Raw genomic sequence first — 24,615 nt, 5'->3', positions numbered from 1 at the left:
GGCCTTCCAAGTATTGGGTCCTTTTAGCTTTTTCTTATAATTTTGGTTTCTTCTCAAAGAGAGGTAATCTTCTTCCTCTGATCATGCTGAACATTATTCCATCTTTTACTTTCTAATTTGCTTCTTATCTGCTGCTTGGGTTTGGGAAATGCAATAGCAGGAGCATAGTGGCTAAGAGCACAGGTCTTGGAGCTAGACATCTGAATTCAGATTCTGCGCCAGCACTTACTAAGCAGATGTATGTCCTTGAGGACATTACCTAAGTCTGTCTCAGATTTCTCATTTGTAAAATGTGGATAGTAGTAGCATCTACACTTAAGGTTTTTATGATGCTTAAATGAGTTAATATTTGTACAGCATAAAAAACAGGGCCTGGCATATATTGGATACTATGTAAATGTATTTTAATAAATGAAAGAAGTCAGAACATTGACTGAAATGTGAATCACCAGATAATGGCTTCCTTTTAAAGTACAAATTCATGGATTTGCATAACATTTAATTTGTGGGCTTTGTAATAGGTGTGTTACCGATGAGGATTTGACTTCTCAATACATAGGGTGACTTGCTCTTTCCCTTGTGTCTTCTATTTGTAGTTGATTTTCATGATCGTTTCCACTTTTTTTTCTAAAATATATATATTTTTTATTGATTTCAGAGAGGAATGGAGAGGGAGAGAGAGATAGAAACATCAATGATGAGAAAGAGTCATTGATTGGCTGCCTCCTGCATGCCCAACATTAGAGACTTGAGCCCGCAACCTGGGCATGTGCCCTGACCTGGAATTGAACCCTGACCTTCTGGTTCATAGGTTGACGCTCAACCACTGAGCCACGCTGGCTGGGCTTGTTTCTATTAAGTGAAACAGGAAATCATCAGCAATGACTTTTAGAAATAAATATTTTGGGGGATAAATTTAATTTCATTCTTAACTCAGAGCTCCTTTGAGCCATATTGCAGGTGGTCTTTGAGACCCTTCATAGGAAAAAGCATCAGATGACTAAGGAGAAACTCAAACCAGAAGACAGAATCTCACTGTACTTGTGCTTGTAACTTGGCTTCAAATTTATAATAGCTACTTACAAGTATTGAGGGTGATTTTTTTTTTTAAATTGACTATTTTTTAGAGCAGTTTTAGGTTCAAAGAAAAATTGAGCAGAAAGCATGGAAGATTCCCATATATGCCCCCCCCTTCCCGCCTGCCAGCCCCACACACCCCCACAACCTTCTGCACTTCAACATCCCAAACCAGAGATGTACATTGTTATGATCAAGAGTGATTTTTTTGTTGTTGTTGTTAATTCTCACCCGAAGATATTTCGTCCTTTAATTTTTAGAGGGAATGGAAGGGAGGGGGACAGACACAGAGAGAGACATCGATGTGAGAGAGACACATCAATTGGTTGCCTCCTACATACGCCCAGACCAGGGCCGGGAACTGAGCCTGCAACTGAGGTGCGTGCCCTTGACCGGAATTGTACCCAGGACCCTTCAGCACATGGGCTGATGTCTATCTACTGAAGCAAACTGGGTAGGGCAAGAGTGTGATTTTTAAAAACAAACTGCCCTTTAGGGCTTGCAGTGGAAGACCACTGATAGTCCAAAAAGCTGCCCTTTGTTCAGAACTTTCCGGAAACTCCCATGAGTGCTAACTTTAGAATCCTCTGTATGCCACAGAGGAAATTAATAGCATTTCTTTGTCATAGCCTTTTTATTTATTTTTTGACCAGAAAATAGTACAGTTTAACTTAATCACTGACCCCATTCATCAGTCTTGTTTGTGAATGACCTTTTAGGTATTTAGACAAATTTAATTTTCCTCTTAAGACAAGTTTTACCACCACTTGGTTTTGCCCTAATAGACATTCAAAAGTTGTCAAGCCTGGCTGGTGTGGTTCAGTGGTTGAGTATCAACCTATGAACCAGGAGGTCACAGTTCGATTCCTAGTCACATGCCCTGGTTGTGGGCTCAATCCCCGGTGGGGCCACGTAGGAGGCAGCCGATCAAGGATTCTCTCTCATCATTGATGTTTCTATTTCCTCTTCCTCTCCCTTTCTCTCTGAAATCAATAAAAAATATATGTAAAAAAAAAAAAAGATGCTCTGTGGCCCTGGCCAGGGGGCTCAGTTGGTTGGAGTGTCGTCCCATACTCCAAAAGGTTGTGGGCTCAATCCCTGGTCAGGGCGCATATGGAAGGCAACCAATTGATGTTTCTTTCTCACATCAATGTTTATCTCTCTCCCTAAAATCAATAAAAGTATATCCTTGGGTGACCAGCCATATGACAGTTTCTGTATTTTGTTATCATTATTTATGTGGTGGCTTGTGTAGGCTCCCTCAGAAAGTGAACCAACTAGGCTTGATTCACCCGTCTGTCTTCTACTCTGCAATTCCCTTGACTTAGTAAAGGAAGCCATTGAGGCACACAATTGGAATCTAATAACTCATTTTACTCTTCGCTTATTTAGTTTAACAAATAAATCCTCACATAGTACCTCCTTTGTGCTGACATTGTTGTGTGTTCTTTACAAATACAAGCTCATTTAATCCTCATAATGATTCTATGAATTAGTCTTTCCCAGTAGAAGACCTGAGGGCTGAAGGCATTATCAGATTTTATTTTGAGTGGTGGTGGTCTTTGGTTATTTTGATGTGTCATGAGCACTTTCATTACAGAGAGAGTGGACTCCAGAGATTGTCATTTCAGGACACTTTGATGGTGTCCAAGATCTAATGTGGGATCCAGAAGGAGAATTTATCATCACTGTTGGTACTGACCAGACAACTCGACTTTTTGCTCCATGGAATAGAAAAGATCAATCACAGGTAAAATGTCGTCGTGCTTGACTGATCCCCGTTAATAAAAAACATCCATGAGCATGTGAAAAGTGGAGCAACATCATTAGCTATTAGGGAAATGCAAATTTAAAACCAAGATGAGATGTCACTACACACCCTCTGGAAAGGCTGAAGTAAGAAATACTGACAGTAACAAGTGGTGATAAGGATACAGAGCAACTGGAACGTTCATACATTGCTAGAGGAAATGTAAAAAGATACAAGCATTCTGGAAACAGTTTGATATTTTCCTAAAAACTTATGCATACATGCTCTCTTTACAATTCAAATAATTCAAGTGTTAAATGTATTTATTTCACTTCCACACAAAAGTTCTGTGATGCCTTGTTATTAATTCTTAGGAAACACTATCAAGTCTGCAGCAAAAGCTAATTCCTAAAGTCATAGTGTTAGATAGTAGTAGTTGAGGGTGGTTTTTGTCCAGGAAACTTATCAATCTTGGACTGAGCTTAGAAAACTTGACCGCTAGTAAGCCATCGAACTGTGGTACGCAATAGAGAAAGCCAGTATACGCAGCTTCAATTTCTGACAAACACTCATGGAACCCAATTGTGGGTCAGTTCATGAGAGCTAATGAAACTGGCCACTGACATCATTGCTTTAGTAGCATATGGTAGATTCACATTAATAGAGTTGAGATGGGAGTAATATTATAGTCAAATGAAAAACAAGGCAAATGATTTAGAGTGATTTTCTGTTGCTCTTGGTGATGTGTTACTGATATGGCTCAGTTGTTTTTCCATGATCTATTAAAAACAAATCATTAAAAAAAATAAAAATAAATCATTAAATTGAACTGAACAAAAATGTAAAATTTTTCCACTTTGAAAGACACTGTCAGGAAAATGAGAAGACAAGTCACAAACTTGGAGAAAGTATTTACATATCTGGAAAGGCTTATATCCAGAATATATAAAAAAAACTTTTCTGAAGACAGTAATAGGGAAACAAACAATCTAGTAAAAAAAAAAAAAGGACAAAAGATTCGAACAGATATTTCTCTAAGAAAAATAAGGCAGGAAAAGATTCTCAATACCAGTCGTCATTAGGGAAGTGCAAATGAAAGCTACAGTGAGATGCCATTGTATACATATTGGAATGATTCAAGTTAAAAGACTGACCAAGTGTTGATGAGGAAGTGGGCAATTAGAACTCTCATATACTGATGTTAAATGTATAAACCACTTTGGAAAATACTTTGGCAGTTTCTGAAATACTATATAATAAAAGCCTAATATGCTAAGTGTCCCGTCATCCGTTCAACCAATCAAAGCGTAATATGCTAATGATATGCTAAGACCGCTCAATCACTTGCTATGGCGTGCACTGACCGCCAGGGGGCAGATGCTCTGACCTGTAGGTTAGCTTGCTGCTGGGGTCCGGCTGATTGGGACTGAGTGAGACAGGTCGGATATGCCCTGGAGCCCTCCCACACTCCCTGCCCAGCTGGCCAGCCTCCTGCATCCCTCCCTGGCCCCGATTGTGCACCAGTGGGGTCCCTCAGCCTGGCCTGTGCCCTCTTGCAATCTGGGACCCCTTGGGGATGTCGGAGAGCTGGTTTTGGCCCGATCCCATAGCCCAGGCCGAGGGACCCCACTGGTGCATGAATTTGTGCACCGGGCCTTTAGTATTTAAATATACATCTCCCATGTCATTCAGCCATTCTACTTATAGGTAGTATTTACTAGTACCCAAGAGAAATAGAAGCTATAGCCATGCAAAGACTTGTACACGAATGTTCATGCCTGCTTTTTTAGTTAAAAGACAAAAACTGGAAACAGCCCAGATGTCTTCACAGGAGGTGGATGGATCAACAAGTAGTGGTATATCTGTACAAGGAACTACTTAGCAGTGAAAAGGATTGAACACAACAACATGGATGAATCTGCCCCAGGGTCATATCTCCATGGCATAATCAATGATTTTTGTGTCTGATATTTTGCTTGTTGAAAAAAATTCTGTTTTGGAACTGATGGTCACTTTTATTTATCCTATGTTAATACCCAGGTGACTTGGCATGAAATTGCACGGCCTCAGATACATGGATATGACCTGAAATGTTTGGCAATGATTAATCGGTTTCAGTTTGTATCTGGAGCAGATGAAAAAGTTCTTCGAGTATTTTCTGCACCTCGGAATTTTGTGGAAAATTTTTGTGCCATTACAGGCCAATCACTGAATCATGTACTTTGTAATGTGAGTATCCCTCTAAATGTTTTAACTAAATCTAGTCTCTTCATTGAAATTTTAAAAAATTTTGCTTAAGGCTATAAATGAGTAGAAAGGAAGTCAAACCATTTTATTGGCTTGACAAACTTGTGGTGCACTAATTTAAATATTAAGTATTTAAATATTAAAACCAGAAGTTTTGTAACAAATTAGCTCAAGACAGTAAAATAATTAAATATTAAATTAAGGTATGAATACTGTATATCATCACTGTGCTGGTTTTGATGGTTAGCACATAGTTTCATATGAGATAATTTGATGGATATAACTTACAGATCATTGGCATTTCAGATGGTACTCTGTAAAAATTTTTTTTGACTATTTGAGTATTTAAATATGTTTAATGAAAATATGGTGACTTCCTTTCTGGGAAACGTCTGTGTTTGCATGAGCATCATTAGGGATGTGCCCATGAGACTCTTGGAAGTAGAGCTCTGGGCCTTCCATTTTCAGCTCACTCTTTGCTGGAAGCAGCCCAATGCATTCCCTATGAGACCCTGAAACTCAGTGAGCTGTTAGGATTCGATGAGAGGATGCCCAGCTTTCTCGATTGGGTAGAGAATTGCGGGTTAGCTGGAACCTGTCTGTTGGGGAGTGATTGCCTAGCGTTGCATCTGTTGGTTCAGGAAATGAAAGTTGGGTAGGTCTCCATACAAAGGTGATCTTTAAACTGCTTCTCAGCATTTGTGAGCATGACATCTTTGTAGTGCCTGATGTAATAGTAACTTTCAGTGTTTAAAACGTGTATCGTACTTTTACTCCAGCAAGACGGTGATCTTCCAGAAGGAGCTACTGTCCCTGCTTTGGGATTATCAAATAAAGCTGTCTTTCAAGGTAAGGCTAAAAAAAATTATTGGTATGTAAATCTACTTACACACTTGTATAACATGTACTTAATATTCATTATAGCCGGTATTTTTTTTAAAATCACAATACACACATCTGTCTCCTTTTTTACATATTTTGTGATAAGTACTCTGTACACATGCAGACCCTGAAATGGTGTCATGGAGCACTACAACCACGGATGCTAATATGGGTAGCTGAAAGAATGTTCCATGTTTTACAAACTTGGGAAATGTTAGGTCAAAGGAAAAGGAAGGAATCCTTATGGAACTGACTAGTGCTCCTACGAGCACATTAGAAAACACTGGAGTGGCAGAAACAGAAGCACCCTTGGCTTTGCAATCACATGGATATGGCTTTGAATTACACTACTTTGAAGTACCACTACTTTCTGATTGGTGGCCTTAATATTGGAACATGTATAGGAGACGTAAAGTTGGTGACTATCTTCATGATGTTATATGTTTCTTTTAAACCAGGAGATATAGCTCCTCAGCCCTCTGATGAAGAAGAGCTGTTAACTAGGGCAGGTTTTGAGACTCATCAGATGGCCTTTCAACCCTCCATACTTTCTGGTAAGAACTCACAAAAAGATGATTTAATAGAATCATTAGTACTCATATTTGCCACTGCTGACCTAAATAAGTGCTCTAGCATTTGCTTTTTTATTTGCATGGAAATAGAAAAAATGATTGCAGTGCTATAAATTTATTGTAGAACCTCCCACTGAGGATCAACTTTTGCAGAATACATTGTGGCCTGAAGTTCAAAAACTGTGAGTTAAACTGTTAGCAATTTGGTCTGATTCTGTCATAACTTGTGATTCCCACCCAACCCCAACTTGATTTTTCTCCTTTGTTTTCCTCTTACCTACATTTCCCTCCCCCCAGCTCTAAAGATTTTTTAGTGGCTTTCATAATAGGTGAGACTCAAACTTCACATAGATTTTTATATTACTATGTCTTTATTTACTAGGTTTGTTTATTGGTCTTAATTTTTAATAACATATATTTATGTATCTTCCATTTAAAAAAAAACTTTTAGATTTGTTATTCTGTTTGTCTTTTTTTCTTTTGTTGGTTCCCCATCAAAACCTTTCCATGGTTTATTATTTATTGTACTGGCTGGCTGGTGGTGAAAACTTGTGTTTTTTTATTTTTCTTAATCCTCACCTGAGGATATTTTTCCATTGATTTTTAGAGAGAGTGGAAGGGAGGGGGAGAGACACCGAGAGAGAAACGTTGATGTGAGAGAGACACATCTATTGGTTGCCTCCCGCTCATGCCCCAACCAGGGCTGGAGATCAAGCCTGCAACCTAGGTACTTTTCCTTTATCGGAATCAAACCCGGGACCCTTCAGTCCGAGGGCTGACACTCTATCCATTGAGCCAAACAAGCTAGGGCTTTCTTTTTTCTTTTTTTTTTTTTTAAGTCCTCACCCGCAGACATGCTTAGAGAGAGATAGAAACATCAGTGTGAGCGAAATCATTGATGGTCGCCTTCTATACAATCTATTGGGATCGAACCTACAACCTAAGTATGTGCGCTGACTGGGAATCAAACCTACAGCCTTTCAGTGTATGGGATGATGCTCAACCAATTGGGCCAACTCTGGCCATCCAAACCTTGTATTTTAATCTTATTGTTTGAATAAGTTATATTACTTCTAGGACATTGGCATTTTTCTACAGTCTCTGTTTTCCCCCCAAATGTTTGCCTGGGCAGAAATTTAATGTTCCTTAAAAGAACTGTATGTTAGCTAGAGAGGTTGATGTTATTCTTTTCACATTTTAAAACTTTTAGCATGAGGATATTTACTAATACAGGGGTCATGTATTTTCTCATTTTAAATTTTAGATATGGACATGGTTACGAGTTGTTTTGTGTTGCTTGTAATAATTCAAAGACTCTGCTTGCCTCAGCTTGTAAGGTAGGGGATTTTACTTTTTTACTCTACTTGGTCACAGGTATTTGAGTCGTTAGATTGGTAGTATTTTAGTCAGAACACTGTGTGAATGGCCCCTGGTGCCTGCTCTTTCTAAATCTTGCTCTCTTAGTCTCTTTTTCTTTCTGTTTCATCAAAAGCTTGCAAGTCTGTTTCAACTGCCCATTTTTATTCCTAAATACTTGATTTGAACTGATTTATGTCCCTACTAAAAATTTATATCTTAATATGAGACCTAAAAATATGATACATTAAAAATAATTTGAATCCCAGAGACACGGGAATGAGAAGGTGAAACTAGAGGGAGGGCACTCCATCTGATGGTTTCTCGAGGACACTCTTAGAAGGGACCTAAGTGAGTGGAGCTCCTCCGCCCAAGTCCCGGTGAGGCTGGGTGGTGGCCTGCTCAGCTAGCACCCGCTTGTAGCTGCAGAATAGTGCACTCCAGATATTTGCCTGGGAGACTGACCGATCTTGAACTCACTGTTCATAATCTATCCATGTGCTGTGGTATGAAATAATGTTTATGGAGGATTGTCTGAAGGGTCTCACACCCACACATTCCTCTAACTTTTCTAAAATGTATTTACTTGTTTTAAGCATGATGATGAGAGCTGCCCATCTGGACGGCCCACTGTCCCTGCCTTTGCTGTGGCTTCTTGCCACTGGTTGGTATTGAGAGGCATCGTAAGAGATTGCTGTGCCCTCCTGCTCCACCCCCTTGCTTGTCCCCTCTGTGAAGGTGGTACCAGCAGTACTTCTGCTACAGGGGCCTGTGGGAAGAATGGGGCTTAGTAGCAGGGATAGTTGTGCTGCTACTGAGCAGCTAATTTGTCTTTAGCTTTGTGCACTGTCAATCGTAGATAATTAGTCCCAGTGTCTTTTCATTTTCCTAAGAGTGTTTTTCACAGAGCAGAAGTTGTATGATTTGGTGAAGTCTAACTTACCAATTTTTTCCATATTGGGTTGTGTTTTTTAACACACGTTTAGTGCTATAAATTTCCCTCTAAGCATTGTTTTTGAGGCATTCCGCAAATTTTAATGTGTTGTGTTTTCATTTTCATTCAATTAAAAATACTTTCTAATATTCCTTTGATTTCATCTTTGACCTATAGTTTATTTTGAAATGTAGTATTTAGTTTCCATATGCTGAGCTTTTCCCAGTTATCTTTCTGTTGATGATTTCTAATTTCATTTCACTGTGGTCAGAGAACAAATATAATTTGATTCTTAAACTTTAATCTTGGTAAGTTTCCGTTTTCATTTTGGAAAGAATGGATTCTATTTCTGTTAGGTAGAGTGTTCTGAAAATATGAACTAGGTCAGATTGGTTGATAGTATTGTTCAAGTATCCTTTCCGTTTTATCGAGAATGGCATTTTGAGATCTCTGACTATAATTGTGCACTTGTCTTTTAATCCTTGCAATTCAGTCAATTTTTACTTTATGTATTTTGAAACTGTCGTAAAAACATTTTGATTGTTAGATTTTTTTGATTAATTGGCTCTCTTTAATTTCTGGTTATATATTATGCTCTGAAATCTACTTTGCTATTCATATTGTCAATCTAGCTTTCTTTTGAATTGTGTTTGAATTATATATCTTTTCTATCATTTTACTTTTAAGCTACCTATTTTCTTTTATTTCAAGTGGGTTTTTTGGGGGCAGCATATAGTTGGGTCTTGCTTTTTTTACTCATCTTGATAATCTTATTTTAATAGGGATTTTATTAGACCATTTACATTTAATGTCATAATTTATATGGTTGGACTTAAATCTGTCATCTTACTATTTGTTTTCTACTTGATCCATCTATTTCTTGTTCCATTTTAGTTACATTGGATTAATTGATACTTTTTATGATTTTACTTTATTTCTTCTGTTTGGTTAGTAGATAAAACTTTTTGTTTTGTTATTGTATTGGTTTTACATTTTACAGTATACGTCTTTAACTTACCACATTACCTTGAAGTAATATTGCATTGTTTTATGTACTACTTAAGAACTTTACAGAAGTATACTTTTGTTTTCCCCTACTTTGTGGTATTGTCATTGTACATTTTACTTATTCACAGAAATTCCATAACATAATGTTATTTTTGTTTTGACCAGTTATCTTTTATAGAGATTTAAATAATAAAAAAATTCCCATCGGATATCATTTGCCTTATGCCTAAATGATATTCTTTAACATTCTTTGTAATGCAATTCTGCTAGTCATGAATTTTATTTTTTCAGGTTTTGTTTGAAAAAAGTAGATTTCTTCATTTTTTAATGTTATTTATGGTGGCTAAAGAATTGTTGGTTTTTCTTTTGTATATTAAAATGATGCTCCATTTTCTTCTGACTTGCATTGTTTTTCACAAGTCCACTATAATTTGTCTTTGTTCCTCAGTAGTGGCTCTCCCCCTTCTCCCCCCAACTGCAATTTCATATTTATTGCTGGCTTTAAACAGTTTAATTATTGTTGGTATAGTTTTCTTCATGTTTCTTGTGCTTGGGTTTTCTTGAACTTCTTGGATCTGTAGGTTTATTGTTTTAAGTATCTTTTCTTCTCACCCTTTTTGGGGATTCTAGTTAAACCTCTGTTTAACTGCTTGAAGTTGTCATAGAGTTCAGTGATCCCCCCCCCCCCCCCCCCCCCACACACACACACACTCTGATTCATTTTGTCTCTCAGGGATGAGTGTTTCTTGTTTCCAGATAGCTGGGTTTTGGAGTGCCATCATTTTCATTTACTTTGTCTGGATTTTTAATTTTTCACACAATAGAGTAAATCTGATCCCTGTTACTTCATGTTGACTAGAAGTGAATGTCTTTAAACTACGTTTCATCTCTGTCCTACAGGCAGCTAAGAAAGAGCATGCAGCCATCATTCTTTGGAACACCTCATCTTGGAAACAGGTGCAGAATCTGATTTTCCACAGCCTGACTGTCACACAGATGGCCTTCTCACCTAATGACAAGTTCTTACTAGCTGTTTCCAGAGATCGGACCTGGTCACTATGGCGAAGGCAGGACACAATCTCACCTGAGTTAGGTAAAAACAGTTTCTGATTGGGAAGATGAGTAGGAAGACAGTTCTATCCATTTTGTCCACCTTGAGCAGCTGTTGGGCGAAGAAAAGAAAAAATAATAACAGGTGAAAGGCAGAGTCTCACTGTTGTGCAGTCTTTCAAAATTCTGTAATAACTGAAGCAGACTCGACCTTCCTTGAAAAAGTTAAATGCAGGTGGCCTTTGGGTTGACTTCTTTGTGATTTTGTAGTCAGGATGGCATGTGTTCAGACATCTTAGTGAAGGAAACAAAAAATATGTATGGAGAAAATTTAGATTTTGCAGATGGTTATAGAATGCCACCATAAAACCAAATGGATGGCATAGTCCAAGCTAGGGATTTATGGGATAGGAATAATGAAGATACAGTTAAATATGAAACTTAGAAGGACCATTATCTTTACCCTTTCTTACCCACTCCTGTCACTGATCACTGGGAAGGGTGTTTTAGGCTTCCATCTGTGGATAACATGGCCCCCTGGGCAAGATGTTAACACACCTACCTGCATTCTCTACTGAGCCTGACATAAATTGAAAAAAAAGAAAAGAAATAAAAGCTTGTGTGCTTTCAGCAGTGGCCATTCCTCTTTCCCCAGTTTCTTTGGGTAAAATCTTGAGAGTGTTTAAATGTCTGTTGTTTACTCCTACTTTAAATTTTTCCATTGACGCAGTCTGCATGCAGTTTGATCTTGTGATTGTTCTAGCCCCTTAGTTTCTTGTCTTTTAGAGACTAACAGGGACTGTGACACAGACCCAGCAGTATGTGTGAGAAAAGACTGGTTGCTCCTGCAAATAACTAGTGACTTCTAACCTGCAACCTTTACTTTTTAAAAAGTTAAAGTGATACCAGTAACATATCCATTAATTTTCTGTATCTTTATGGATTATGGATTAATAGATACCTTCTTTCCTCCTCATAAGCAGTTATATGTTTTAGGTTTAGTCCATATAAGGTCTAGACATTAGCTTACATTTAAATCCTACAAGGGAAAATATTTAAGTTTGGGTTTTTAAATAATCACTTAAGGGTGCATTAATCTTTTTTCCATAGCTTAATATGCAAATCTGGCTACTTCCTGAATAAGGTTGAATTGCTTCAGGCTTCTTCCATAGGCATAAACTGGACCTTTAGCTAAGTGCCTGGGAGACATTTGTCATCAGTCACTAGAGAGCAACTAGTCAATATAACTCATTCCCTACTAGAAAAATAACAGTATTCCCATAGCCTTCTGGCGAGGGGTCAGCTGCCTAGCCGTGGTCTATTGCAAAAGTCAGCATTTGAAAATTGAATACTAAATTGCATGATGTACATGGCACTTAAACATAGCTTTTTAACAGGCAAAATACCAGCATTCTCTGCTTTGTGAGTAGTGCATGTGTGTTTCTTTCAGACCCAATTTTCAGTCTCTTTGCCTTCACCAACAAAGTCACTGCTGTGCACAGTAGAATTATTTGGTCTTGTGATTGGAGTCCTGATAGCAAGTTTTTCTTCACTGGAAGCCGAGACAAAAAGGTAATTTTTTTTTAACTTAATAGTTTTCAAATGTAAATTAATATTGTTACAGGTATGTTTGGATAGAAACTACATAATCCTGACTTTCTGATACAACTTTTAAAAACCGATTTATATATTCCCTGTGCGTTTTTCATATACATATATAAAAAAGTATTTTCTTGTTAAATGCTATATAGTACATTTCTCTGAAATCTCAAATATGAGAAGACCTTTCTGACACAGCCTGCATCAGGTGGCCCCAGTGGGAGAAAAGTAATAAATGAAGTGGATCAAGACTAAGAAAGTAGGAGAGCAGGAGCAGGGCAAGGGGCATATGGGGAAAAAGTTTCTACTTTTCTTTTTCATGTTTTTATGAATGAAATGTTTTCTATAACAAATGACTATTACCTTTTCATTCAGTGGTGAGAGTGGGGTGTGTGTGTGTGTGTGTGTGTGTGTGTGTGTGTGTTCCAACATTTCTAGAAACCAAAGTAAGCTAGCTAGCAATGGGTTCTTGACCAGGACCCTCGCCCTTGTTCTCTGGGGCACGTTCACCTGGCTCCTGGTCTTTCCTCTGTTTCGTACTCTTGAATTCCTTTTCCTGCGGTGCTTGCAGACCAGGGAGTGTTTCCTCTCCCTGCCCTCGCCAGTCCTAGTCATGGTACAAATTACTGAAGTTCAGGGCCAGCGTGGGCAGTGAGATGCTGACATGTCAACCCCTGAAACGCTTTCCCTCAGACCTTCACTTCTGTTCACTCCTATTTAATTCTTCCCTGGCATTTATTTCCTGTGCTCTGCTAGCTGCCCAGGAAGCAGGGTTGTCCTGCCTTCTGCAGTCACGCTCAGTAGCAGATGGCCAAGCTGTGGCTCTCAGGGATACGCCAGGGCTGAAACAGACAAGGCATCATCCACTGCACATGCTCAGAAATGCTCTTCCACTTGCTTGGGCAGAGCCTTCTACTTGTAATCTTGCTTTGGTCCTGCATTTTGCACTTAATTATCTGCTTCACTTCCCTCTCCCACTTCTTTTTGACAAATCACACCCCCTTAGGTGTAAGCTTCCAGGGAAACCTTACGTGTTATGTAGGTTATCTTCAAGGTTACCCCACAGCTGATGCCCTGAGAGGTGCGTGATGTAGAGGAAGAGCCAGGGACTTGATCGGTCTCTATACATTTTGTGGTAACTTCTTGGGCAGGTGCCTGAGCCCCTCAGTGAGGACATGATCAGTTGAATCTTACTGGATCAGAACTCCTGAGTGTGAAGAGCATGCCAGACCATCCCCTTGCAGGGACAGTCCATCTTTGGGTGGCACATGTAGGTAACTGAGGTCTCAGCAACTTGTGTCTGCTACGCTGTGGCTTCTCTGTGGTGCTTAAAGTGCTCCTCAGTCCTGGAACACACATGTAAATGCTGAATTTTTTTGACTGCCAGAGCAGCTATTTTGCATATCAATGTCATTGAAACTCTCTGATGTATTGCTAGAAACCTTGCAAAGAGAAAGCTTTACAAAGTCTGATCTGTTTGTGTTAGGTGGTTGTCTGGGGTGAGTGCGACTCCAGCGATGACGCCATCGAGCACAGCATTGGCCCCTGCTCCTCTGTCCTGGACGTGGGTGGGTCTGTGACCGCCGTCAGCGTCTGCCCGGTGCTTAACCTGTCCCAAAGGTTAGTCTCCGCCGGGGCTTCCTTGTATGTTTTCTTTAAGAAGATCACTTGGTTTCAGTATGTAGCCCTCCTACACTCATGGGCTCTTAGCTTCTGAGCTGATATTTTTTTCATAATGTTTGTTTCTCATAAGAATTTTTAAATTGGTAGAACTTGCTGATATTCAAAGTGGTGAAAGGGAAGTTGGGAGTGTGGCTCAAAGGTTCTTATTTCACCAAATTCAGGACTGTGGTACTTTCTGTGTAATAAGTGTCTTCAGCAGAATGGGGGCCCCTGCGGCTGGCCAGGGAAACGTTGGTTCTTGGGTTTTGCCAGTGGAGGACAGAGGTAAAACTGTGGGCACCCTCGGTGGAGAGGAGACCCCTTGAGGGCACAGTACAGCAGGGCCCCATCTTCTGGGCTGGTGGTTTTAAACAGACCTTTGTAGATGTGGGGTGGTTGGGAACACTGAGGAGCTACACTGAGGAGGGATGCTGGAGATAACAGAAATTCTTGCTAAATTAATAACTGCCTTCCTTCCCTCCCTCAAAAACAGATACGTGGTTGCAGTAGGGTTAGAGTGTGGAAGGATTTGTTTATACACCTGGAAAAAGACTAACCAAGTTCCAGAAGTAAATGACTGGGCCCCCTGTGTGGAAACAAGCCAGAGGTATTTTCTTTGTTTTTTGCTTCCATCAGACTAGATAGAAATCATTAAATCTTTAGTGGCACATTTTACGCCATGTTTGCATGGAGAAGGACACAGATCTGTATTTGTAGTGCTTGCCACTAAGTGGTAACCCTGTGTTGTGTGGTATATCTCCTGAAATTGATATTTGTTAACTCTATTTTTAAGAATTCACTTAACCAAATTACTTGTTTGCATATTATCTTTACAGATTACACATTTAAAGCTCATCTCCAAATGACTTAACTGTTTTCAGTAATTAAATCCATCCTCACGCAAAGATGAGCTGTCACTGATTGTACTCAAGTCATAGCCTGTACGATATGAAACTGGAAGCAGTTCCTTTAGAAGGATTTCAGGAAGCATTGAGGCACAGCAGCACTGTGGAGATGTGTGTGACCTCCCAGAGGGGCCACTCGCAAAGGCTCAGTCATATGGTGGCATAGCTTCTGGTGTGCTGATTTTAAATGTCTCAGACTTCAAGATTAACCTGTAGTCCTACCTTTGAACCTGAGAGTGCATCAGGTGACAAGGACTCTTGGTATTTGAAAGTCTAATTTGTGTGCTCTGTCATTTTCACGTTTACTGCCTTAAAATATAAGTCTTTTACTTTATTCCTTCTTGGTTTGGATGCCTAATTTGCAGGTTCAATTTACAGAATATTATATTTTCATAGAGATTTATTAATAATCTATGTTTGAGAGCATTGTAGGTCTGTCTGCCTTGGGAGTGGGGATGGGCATTAATATGAGCATCTTGCTCAAGGTCATGCACTTGAAGATCACATTAAAGACCAAGGTTCTTTCACTGGGCAGTTTATTAAATCATTTACTGTCCTTCCTTACCCAGCAGTAGATATGTTAGTAAGAGTCCATCCATGTCATAGGGGTGTCAGAAGAATAAAATAATCTAGAATATGTTGCAAAGCTGGAATTCTTAAACACATTCAGTAAAGTTATCTGAAAGGCTGATCTTAATAGCCATGTCATGAATTTCACTGATCATTAAAACAAAATTTGACGGAAAGTCATTATCTATTTCTTGCCCTTTTGGTGGTATCCTTGATCAGTCATTAAGTAAGAGATGTTTTCAAGGTTAGAATAAAATGACTAAAAAATTAGTGATGGTATTTTAAAACCTGTACATTGTGATTTTCAGGTTTTGATTTCATTTATGTTAATATTAATAGTAGGAGTATACTAGTTAAATTACATGTAGGTAAGCACCCAGTAAAATATTTTTTAGTCATAGAATACATTCATTTAATGCTTTCTCTTTGTTTTAGCCAAAGCCATACACTTGCTATCAAAAAATTATGCTGGAAGAATTGTAATGGAAAAACTGAGGAGAAGGAAGCAGAAGGCCCTGAGTGGTTACATTTTGCAAGTTGTGGTGAAGATCATACTGTGAAGATATACAAAGTAAACAGAGGTGCACTGTAATGGACTTAATAACTACAAGCATATAATCATTAGTGTCTTAACATTTTTAAATCATGTAAATGGATAATCTGTCTTCATAATTTCATTGAGTTTCGTTTGTAAGTCCTATAGGAGTATATTAATTTGTATCACAGACCTTTTGAAATCTGATGAAAGCTTCAGACTCTATTCAAAATTGTTATATATACAGACACCCTCAGGACCTTGCCCATACCTTCCGGGATTCAGACCTGCATCCATATGTTTCAGATAAGAACTCTGTTCTTTCTTCATGACCGAACTTGCCTTTCTCTTTTCATATGCCCCTCTTTGGGACATATCATTAATTATCTTCTTCAGAGGGAGGACATAGAAAATAAAAAAGAGATTAAAGCTAGATTACTCAATTTTTTTAAAAACAATTTTTGTAAATAGACCACACAAAGTGTGGTCTTGACCCCTTTTTCCCAGTACACACCAACCATTCTAGGAATTTGGCAGGCCATTGGGAGTTTGAAGTGTTGCCAGCCATTTCTTTCATTCTTTAAAAAGATGGGTTCTTCTTTTAGGCTTTGACTTAAAGCAGAATATCTGAACATTTAATCTGATAGATGAAGGAGCTTAAAAGTTAAGTTCTGAATAATTTGATTTTATGTGAAATCACAAATGAGTCATGAGAGTAAAGGACGTCCCCAGGAAGAGTGAGTAGTGGGAGCAAAGGGAAGAAGGTGAGAGAAACAGAATGTTGGGTGCCAGCTGAGGTTTGGGAGGTGGGCATAGGAATTGGAAGTTGGGGTGAGAGATGTTAAGAGGGGGTATGATCCCTGGCAGTGTGACTCAGTGGTTAAAGCCTTGGCCTGTGCACAAAGGGTCTTGGGTTTGATTCCCGGTCAAGGGCACATACCTTGGTTGCAGGTTCCTCAGCCCTGGTAGGGGCGCATGCGGGGCAGGAGGTGACCAGTCAATGTGTCTATTTCATGTAGTTGTTTCTCTCCCCCCACCCCCTTCCTTCTTCCTCCCCTCCTTTCCACTCTGTCTAAAAATCAATGGAAAAAATATCCTTGGATGAGGGTTTAAAAAAAAGAGGGAGTATGAGAGGTAGTAGGAAGACTCAGGCGAGAGTGGAGGTTTGCCCTGATCCTCTTGGAACATGGAATCAAGGATATTTTATTCCATTGGATATTTTGAAGGGAATATTAATATATTTTAATTTTTAATCTATATAAAAGCCAAAGCGACCAAACGACCAGTCAACCAGTTGCTGTGATGCACACTGACCACCAGGGGGCAGATGATCATTGCAGGAGCTACCCTCTGGTGGTCAGTGCGCTCCCACAGTGGGAGTGCCGCTCAGTGAGCTTACTGAACAGCAGCGGCAGGCGCAACGGGGCTGGGATGTGTGGAGCAGCACAGGCTCCTCCCCAGCCGCCTGCCACTTTGCACACTACTACATCCCTTGGGGGATGTCGGACTGCAGATTTTGGTCCCATCTTTGCAGGCTATCCGACATCCCCTTAGGGTTCCCAGATTGCGAAAAGGTGCAGGCCAGGCTGAGGGACCTCTAGTATTCATGAGGGACCTCATGAATGTGTGCACCGGGCCTCTAGTATTAAAATATTTTTCCATTGATTTTGAGAGAGAGTGGAAGGGAGGGAGAGAGACACAGAGATAAAAACATCAGAGAAACATCGATGTGAGAGAGAGACATCTATTGGTTGCCTCCTGTACACACTCCGACCGGGGCCAGGGATCTAGCCTGCAACTAAGGTACATGCCCTTGACTGGAATTGAACCTGCGACCATTCAAGACCTCTGGTCGACACTCTGTCCACTGAGCCAAACCAGCTAGGGCAGGTAAAATTTATTTTAATGACATTTAACCCAGTGTATCCAAAATAGTATCATTTCAACATATCAATATAAAAGATTATTGATTATATTTTGTACAATATAAAGTGAATCTTACACTTAGGGCCCATCTCAGTTCTGACTAGCCACATTTCAAGTGCTCAGTGGGTACCCATATTTGCAGTTCTAGACAATTGGGTCTGTATTTACTTGTTTCGTGTGTGTGTGTGTGTGTGTGTGTGTGTGTGTGTGTGCGCGCGCGCACACGTGCGCGCGCACATGTCTGCATGCACGCACCAAGGCAGTGAGCAGCTGAGCTTCCCACCCTCTGAAGGCAGGATTCCCTGAACTGCTGTTTCCCTGCTTATCAGCTGAAGGAGCTGAGCCTCTCACCCCACTGGCACTCGGGGAGTTGTTCAGATCCCATGCATGCTGGAGTCCACAGCAGATTCAGTCCTTCAGAGCCCTTTCCAGCATAGAATTCAACCCCTGAAATTGCCCTGAGAGCAGGCCTAGTCTTGGAGAACTGAATCCATGGCTGGTTATTGTTTTGTTAGTTGAGCTTGTAGACAGTTTTCCCAAGTTGTTCTGAAGCATCTTCTTCAGTAATCCTCTGTGTCAGCGGTTGCCAACCTTTTGGACCTCATGGACCACCAGTTGGCGACCACTGCTCTGGGTAATCAGTTCAGTAAGCATTCAGAGGACTTGCTGCACACGGGGGCAGCCTGTGTTGTAATTTTACACACACAGGCTGTAGTCTGCCGAAGGAGCACCCTTTGAACTTGTGGTAGTCATTTGAAATGTGAAAGCAAAAAGGTAGTCTTGAAAGTTTGCTCTGCAGAAGCCGAGGACTATTTCAGAATCTTCAGCCTGCCCTTCCCTGTTGTCCCGCTATCTCATTTCATGGCTTGGTGCACAGCACAAAGTTCAGGTTGATGCCAAGCGCCAGCCTAAGCAGTTGCGGTCTCCTAACCTATATAGCTTTCCTAGACACAGGAGAGGTGACTAGGCTGTTCCAAGTACATGCTTACCCTGGACAGCAAGGGGCCAAATCACTGTCTTCCTAGTAGCCTCAGGGAAGTTAGTTATTGATTCCAAAGGGAAGATGTAGGAATTAGAGGGAGACGGCAAACTTAGAAGTGAAATAAAAGGGCAGAATCCCTCTCTTTAAAATTAGAAATCCTACCCATCATAGAAAATCCTGGGTTGTCTAAGAGGAATGCACTGCCTTCTATCCACTTTTGCACAAATTTATGTATTTTTTCAAGGCAACCTCGGTGTGAGGGCTGGAACCTGGATTTAAGGAATCAGTAATGTGTTTGAATCCTGGCTCACACTGGCTATAACTGAGGGTAAGCCCAGTGAAATGTAGAATGTTCTTTCTGGTGTATGATGGTGGTTTTCTCTCTCAAAGGGAATCAAGGTAACCTGGCTGATGTGGCTCAGTGGTTGAGCGTTGACCTGTGAACCACGAGGTCATGGTTAAATTCTGGGTCAGGAAACATGCCCAGTAGGGGTTGTGCAGGAGGCAGCCAGTCTACGATTCTCTCTCATCATTGATGTTTCTGTCTCACCCGCCCTCTCCTTTCCTGCAATCAATAAAAATATATTTTTAAAAAAAGAATCAAGATAGGCAGACAAGGATGGGCAGGGAGATTTCCAGTGACCAGGGAACTCAGGCTCTTTTCTTTGCTGTCTGCCAGTGTCAGTGTGTGGCTTACTCACAATCCGGAATGGCTGCTTGGCCTCCTGCCATGATCTTTGTATTCTAGCCAGCAGAGAGGAGGAAGGCATAAGAAAAGGCTTGCCCCTGACTGTAACAACTTCTTGGAAGTCCACACAGTTCTGCTTAATCTCTGTGGCCAAAATTCAGTCTTGTGGCCATATCTCAAAAGAAGCTGGGAAATGAAATCTTAATTGCAGGTGGTCATGTGCTCAGCGGAGAATTAAGGTGTACTTTATTCAGGAAGAAAGTACAAATGTTAGTGTCATTTTGTAAAAAATAACTACCTTGTAGGATTGTTTTGAGGATTAAATGAGCCTGTGCATGAAAAACACTAGCCCATGGCCTGGCTATATAAGATATCAATAACTGGTAACTTTACTATTACAATAAAGCTCAGCCCATGTTGCCTTCATAGGGCTTTTATTAATCCCCTTTCAAGTATTCTTTCCTTTCTCTGAATTCCATAGTATTTTATTCTCATTTTCTTTTATGGCAATTGTCATTTCTATCTTTTATTTATGTATGTCTTAAGCTGTGTCGATTAGATGCTTTTTATGGTAAGAAAGTTTGTCTCAAAATGATGTAGGGAATAATTGGCTCATATAACTGAAAAATTCCAGTGGTAGGGCAAAGTTCAGGTATAGCTTGGCTAAGGCACTGTTTCCCTTTCTCTAGCTCTCTCAGCTCTGTCTTCTCCATGTGTCAGCTTTCTTCTAAGGCTGCCCTCCTTCATGGATGAAAAGCAGCCCTGAAGTGGCAGATTTCCTTGCTCATATCAAAGAGGCTAAACCTTTAAACATTAAAGTCCCTCGCTTTACTCTGACCTGAGCATCCTGAACTAATCATAGCGGGCAGGAGAAAACCACACATCTGATGTAGCAAGAGTCATGAGATGACTGTTATGGAGCTAGAGGCAGGGTGAGTTCCATTAGGGCCACATGGCAGCTCTACATTGGGTGTTCTTCCAAAGCAAAATCGGGCAGGCACCCCACGAAAGCCCACTATCCAAGCCCACTAAAGCCTAAACCCTTGGGCATCGGATTTGCTTTCTTGTTCTCCACAGCATCTAGCACGGTGCCTTGTCAAATATTTGGCGAATTCAAGGGTAAGTTTGACAACATAGATGGCTGGCTGGCGGAGGAAGCATTGTCCAGTGTAATCCACCAGTCAGTAAACAGGGTATAGTCAGATCCTTTCCCTATCTTGGTGGCATAAAGAGCCAGAGGGCAAAGAGCAAGGAGGAAGGAGTCAACCCCAAAGGGACCAGGAAGTGGGGTGGCCTTCCCCTGAAGAACACAGGGAGGCGCCAATCCCCAGAAAAACAGCCTCAGGAAGATCCCTGCCCCGGGTCCACCCCTCTCCTGTGGTCTGCCTCCTAGGGGTGGGGTTTTGTTGTTTTGAACATGATGGGCTTAGATATAATGGAGCCTTGTTCCCAACCATGTCGGGGTTCCGAGCTGCCCTTTTAGCTTCTATCCACAGGAAAGGCCTCCAGTCATTTGGGAGGAGTTTCCTGGGCTGCTGATCTTTCTCTCCACTGCTCTCCAGTCATTGCACCAGAGCTTGGACTCTGCAGGCTTTGGGGAGAAGCCTGCTCTGTTGCTTCCTCTCACTGATCCCAGCTGAGATTCCTCAGGTACCCAATACCCAGTCAACAGGTTCTCACTGAGAGGGAGGTATGCATGTCACTCTAGCAGGAAGTACTAGATTAATTTCATTATCCAAGCCAAATCAGCCTCCTCTGACCCCCCACCCCACCCCACCCCATCCCAATTACTTGGCAGGAAACTTGATCCATCATAATTGCGGCCCCCAGCTACCTCCATGGTCACGAGGCCTGGGGGTGTAAGCCAGTGGGAAAATCTCTACCATTACTCACCACACAAGACTTGGCAATTATAATGGACTTCCTTCCCCACCGAAATACCTCATACCACCCAACTTCAGCCTTAGTTGCTGCCAAGGCACTTTCCTGTGGCTCCTCCCACCTCGTACTTTCTCACCAACCAGTGGCTAGAGGCCAGGACCCCTTAATAGTTGCTATCCCCAGGGCTCTGCCCTCTCCCTGAACACTCCCCAGCTCCTGCGATGACCTCTCCCATAAGTTGTGTCTCCAGCCCTGGACAGTGCCCTTCCTGAGCTCTGGGCCCAAATCTGCACTTAGACATCCTAGACCAGGGGTGGGCAAACTTTTTGACTCGAGGGCCACAATGGGTTCTTAAACTGGACCGGAGGGCCGGAACAAAAGCATGGATGGAGTGTTTGTGTGAACTAATATAAATTCAAAGTAAACATCATTACATAAAAGGGTACGGTCTTTTTTTTTTTAGTTTTATTCATTTCAAACGGGCCGGATCCGGGCCGTAGTTTGCCCACGGCTGTTCTAGACTGAGTTTCACATTGTCTGTCTATGCCTGAGCCCCCGCTCCCTGCATCCACTCAGTCACCCTGAGCCAGTCTTCCCTCCATCCCCTTTTGTCTCTGAATTCCATCACTTCTGCACCCTCTGGGCCTCTGTTCAGGCCCTCATTGCTCCTAACCAGGATTTGTGCCCAGTCTCTGCAGGACAGTGCCTCCTGTATCCTCCCACACCCATGCCCCTGCTCAGTGCTGCCAGGGGGTCAGACACAGTGCTGACCTGCAGGACTCCTGGTGTCTTCCTGCATTGCAGTCTGACTGACTGCTCATCCTCACGCCTCATCCCCACACAACCACAGTCTGTGCTTCAGCTGCATTGAACTTCCTGCTTCTGAGATTTTCTGAGCCTTTTCTACCTCCAGGCCTTTGCACATGAGTGCTGCCCTCCCTCCCTCACCTCCTCTTCCAGGACCCTCTGGGGTCCCCGGTGGGGAGGCTTTCACGGCTTCAGCCCCACCTTTGCTGAAGGCCCTTCTCCAGCACTCTGCAGCGTGGAAGGGTGATCTGACTGCCTGCCCATCTCCTTCATGTCCTCCTCAGGCCCAGAGGCTGCCTTGTGGACTGCTGTCTTCCCAGCACCTGCTGTGTTCCTAGCGGGAGCAGCTACCCAGGGAATGCTAAGTGAAGGCCCCTGACAAAGCCTGTTTCATCTTCAGTGATTCAAGGCTGGACAGTTGCCAGAAGTTGTAGCTGGTTTCCCTGCACCCACTTCTCCCCACCCCATCCACCCTGGTCATTGCCATTAGACCAGTGGTTCTCAACCTTCCTAATGCGGCGACCCTTTAATACAGTTCCTCATGTTGTGGTGACCCCCAATTTCATTGTTACAAATTGAACATAATTAAAGCAGTGATTAATCACAAAAACAATATGTAATTATATATGTGTTTTCTATGGTCTTAGGCAACCCCTGTGAAAGGGTCGTTCGACCCCCAAAGGGGTCGTGACCCACAGGTTGAGAACCCCTGCATTAGACAGTTCTGCCAAATCATCTTGCTTAAAAATCTTCAGAATAAAATTCCAGGCCCTTAGCCTGGTTTAAAGCCTTTCGAACCCTGCCCCCAAACCTGCCCCACCTTCTTCCTCCACCACACACAGTGACGCTGCTGGGAGGAGCTCCCCGCCCCCCCTACTCTGCATTTTCTTCTGTGTGCTATTGGGCAAGTTATTCTTTCTCATATACCTGCTTATTTAATTGTTGAATCATTAGTACAGGTAAGAGTGCCGTTCCTGGTACACAGGGACAGCTCCATAACAGCTTTTGTTATCGTTGCCGGAAGTCATTTACTACAGGAGGAAGTGCAATGGATAGGGGCCAATATGGCATTAGAACCCAAAGTTCTTGCTGGAAGTATCACCAGGAGGTATCAGAAAAGGGTGGCATGGGCATCACACGTACCCCAACCGGGGATGGAACCCGCAACCCGGGTATATGCCTTGATTGGGAATGGTGCCGGCGACCCTTCTCTGCCGGGGACGACGCTCAACCACCTGAGCCGCACCGGCCAGGGCATCTCTGCGCTTTTATCCAGGCAGAGGCTGGCCCCCGCGGGCCTGGCTGCAGCGCACACCGTTTGTTCTGGACATGGGCACCCTTCCCATCTTGTCCCACCACAATGTTTCCAGAGTCAGTGGTCCACTCCTGGACCCCCACATCCGGTTCCCCGACCCTGCCCACATCTGAACCCCTTAAGACCCCAGCACGTTGCCCCACTCCCCCCACGTGGTTCCACACCGTGCACCTCACCAGGGCCCTCAGGACTTAGTCCCCTTTCACTCCACTCCCCGATAGGCCCCCTACTTCACACCTGCGCCCTATTTCGGCCCGCCCGGAGCCCGGCCCCACACTTCACGAACCGGGCTCTGGCCTGCCCTCCACACTTGCCGTAATCGTGTCCCGGGACCAGCCGCTCTGCTCCGGGTCATCCCGGACGTAGGCGCGAGGGCGGAAAGGGACAGGCGCTCTCGTCCAGGTCTCCTCCTGGCTACCGGGTTCGGACTTGATTTACCAACCTCGTGCATCTCCAATCTTACCCCCGCCTGCCTTTGCTCAGCCGCATTCTCAGAACGGCGAGCACACGCTCCTCCGGGGAGCGCCACCGGGGAAGTCCCTGAAAACGCCCTGCCCCGCACACCGGATCCCGCCGCGGAGAGCGACGGTCCCCAGAGCTGTGAGAGCTCGGACCCGGGGGAGTCCGCCGGGAGGGTTTCGAGGATGCCGAGCAGAAAATGCAATCTGCTGCTCCTTTCGCCGACCTCCCCGGGGGACGCAGACAAGGAGAACTTAGCACTCCGGGTCCAGGCAGCTCCGTGCTCCGTGGGGACGCTGTTCTAAGCGACAACAGAAACGGGCATTCTCTCCCCCGGCCCCAGGTGGGAAAAGGCAGGAAAGAAGTGAAACTTCGTGAGTCAGCGCGACGCAGGCCAGCCCGTCCCGTCC

General features: G+C 42.5%; 1 protein-coding gene across 1 annotated transcript in view; it reads left to right on the top strand.

Moving 5' to 3' along the window:
* Window positions 1-16,580, top strand: part of ELP2 (elongator acetyltransferase complex subunit 2) — a 35,866-nt gene extending 19,286 nt beyond the window's left edge. The window contains exons 12-22 of the mRNA XM_005867298.2: window positions 2,678-2,827; window positions 4,868-5,056; window positions 5,854-5,923; window positions 6,415-6,510; window positions 6,653-6,710; window positions 7,793-7,865; window positions 10,727-10,919; window positions 12,327-12,448; window positions 13,962-14,095; window positions 14,631-14,744; window positions 16,048-16,580. Coding sequence (XP_005867360.1) covers window positions 2,678-2,827; window positions 4,868-5,056; window positions 5,854-5,923; window positions 6,415-6,510; window positions 6,653-6,710; window positions 7,793-7,865; window positions 10,727-10,919; window positions 12,327-12,448; window positions 13,962-14,095; window positions 14,631-14,744; window positions 16,048-16,204 — 1,356 coding nt within the window. The 3' untranslated portion in view covers window positions 16,205-16,580. The remainder of the gene's footprint in view (window positions 1-2,677; window positions 2,828-4,867; window positions 5,057-5,853; window positions 5,924-6,414; window positions 6,511-6,652; window positions 6,711-7,792; window positions 7,866-10,726; window positions 10,920-12,326; window positions 12,449-13,961; window positions 14,096-14,630; window positions 14,745-16,047) is intronic.
* Window positions 16,581-24,615: the final 8,035 nt, after the last annotated feature.

This window comes from Myotis brandtii, unplaced genomic scaffold (genome assembly GCF_000412655.1).
Source record: "Myotis brandtii unplaced genomic scaffold, ASM41265v1 scaffold248, whole genome shotgun sequence".
Lineage (NCBI taxonomy): Eukaryota > Metazoa > Chordata > Mammalia > Chiroptera > Vespertilionidae > Myotis > Myotis brandtii.
The sequence above is the reverse complement of the archived record's forward strand: the minus strand, read 5'-3'. Positions and strand labels throughout refer to the sequence as shown.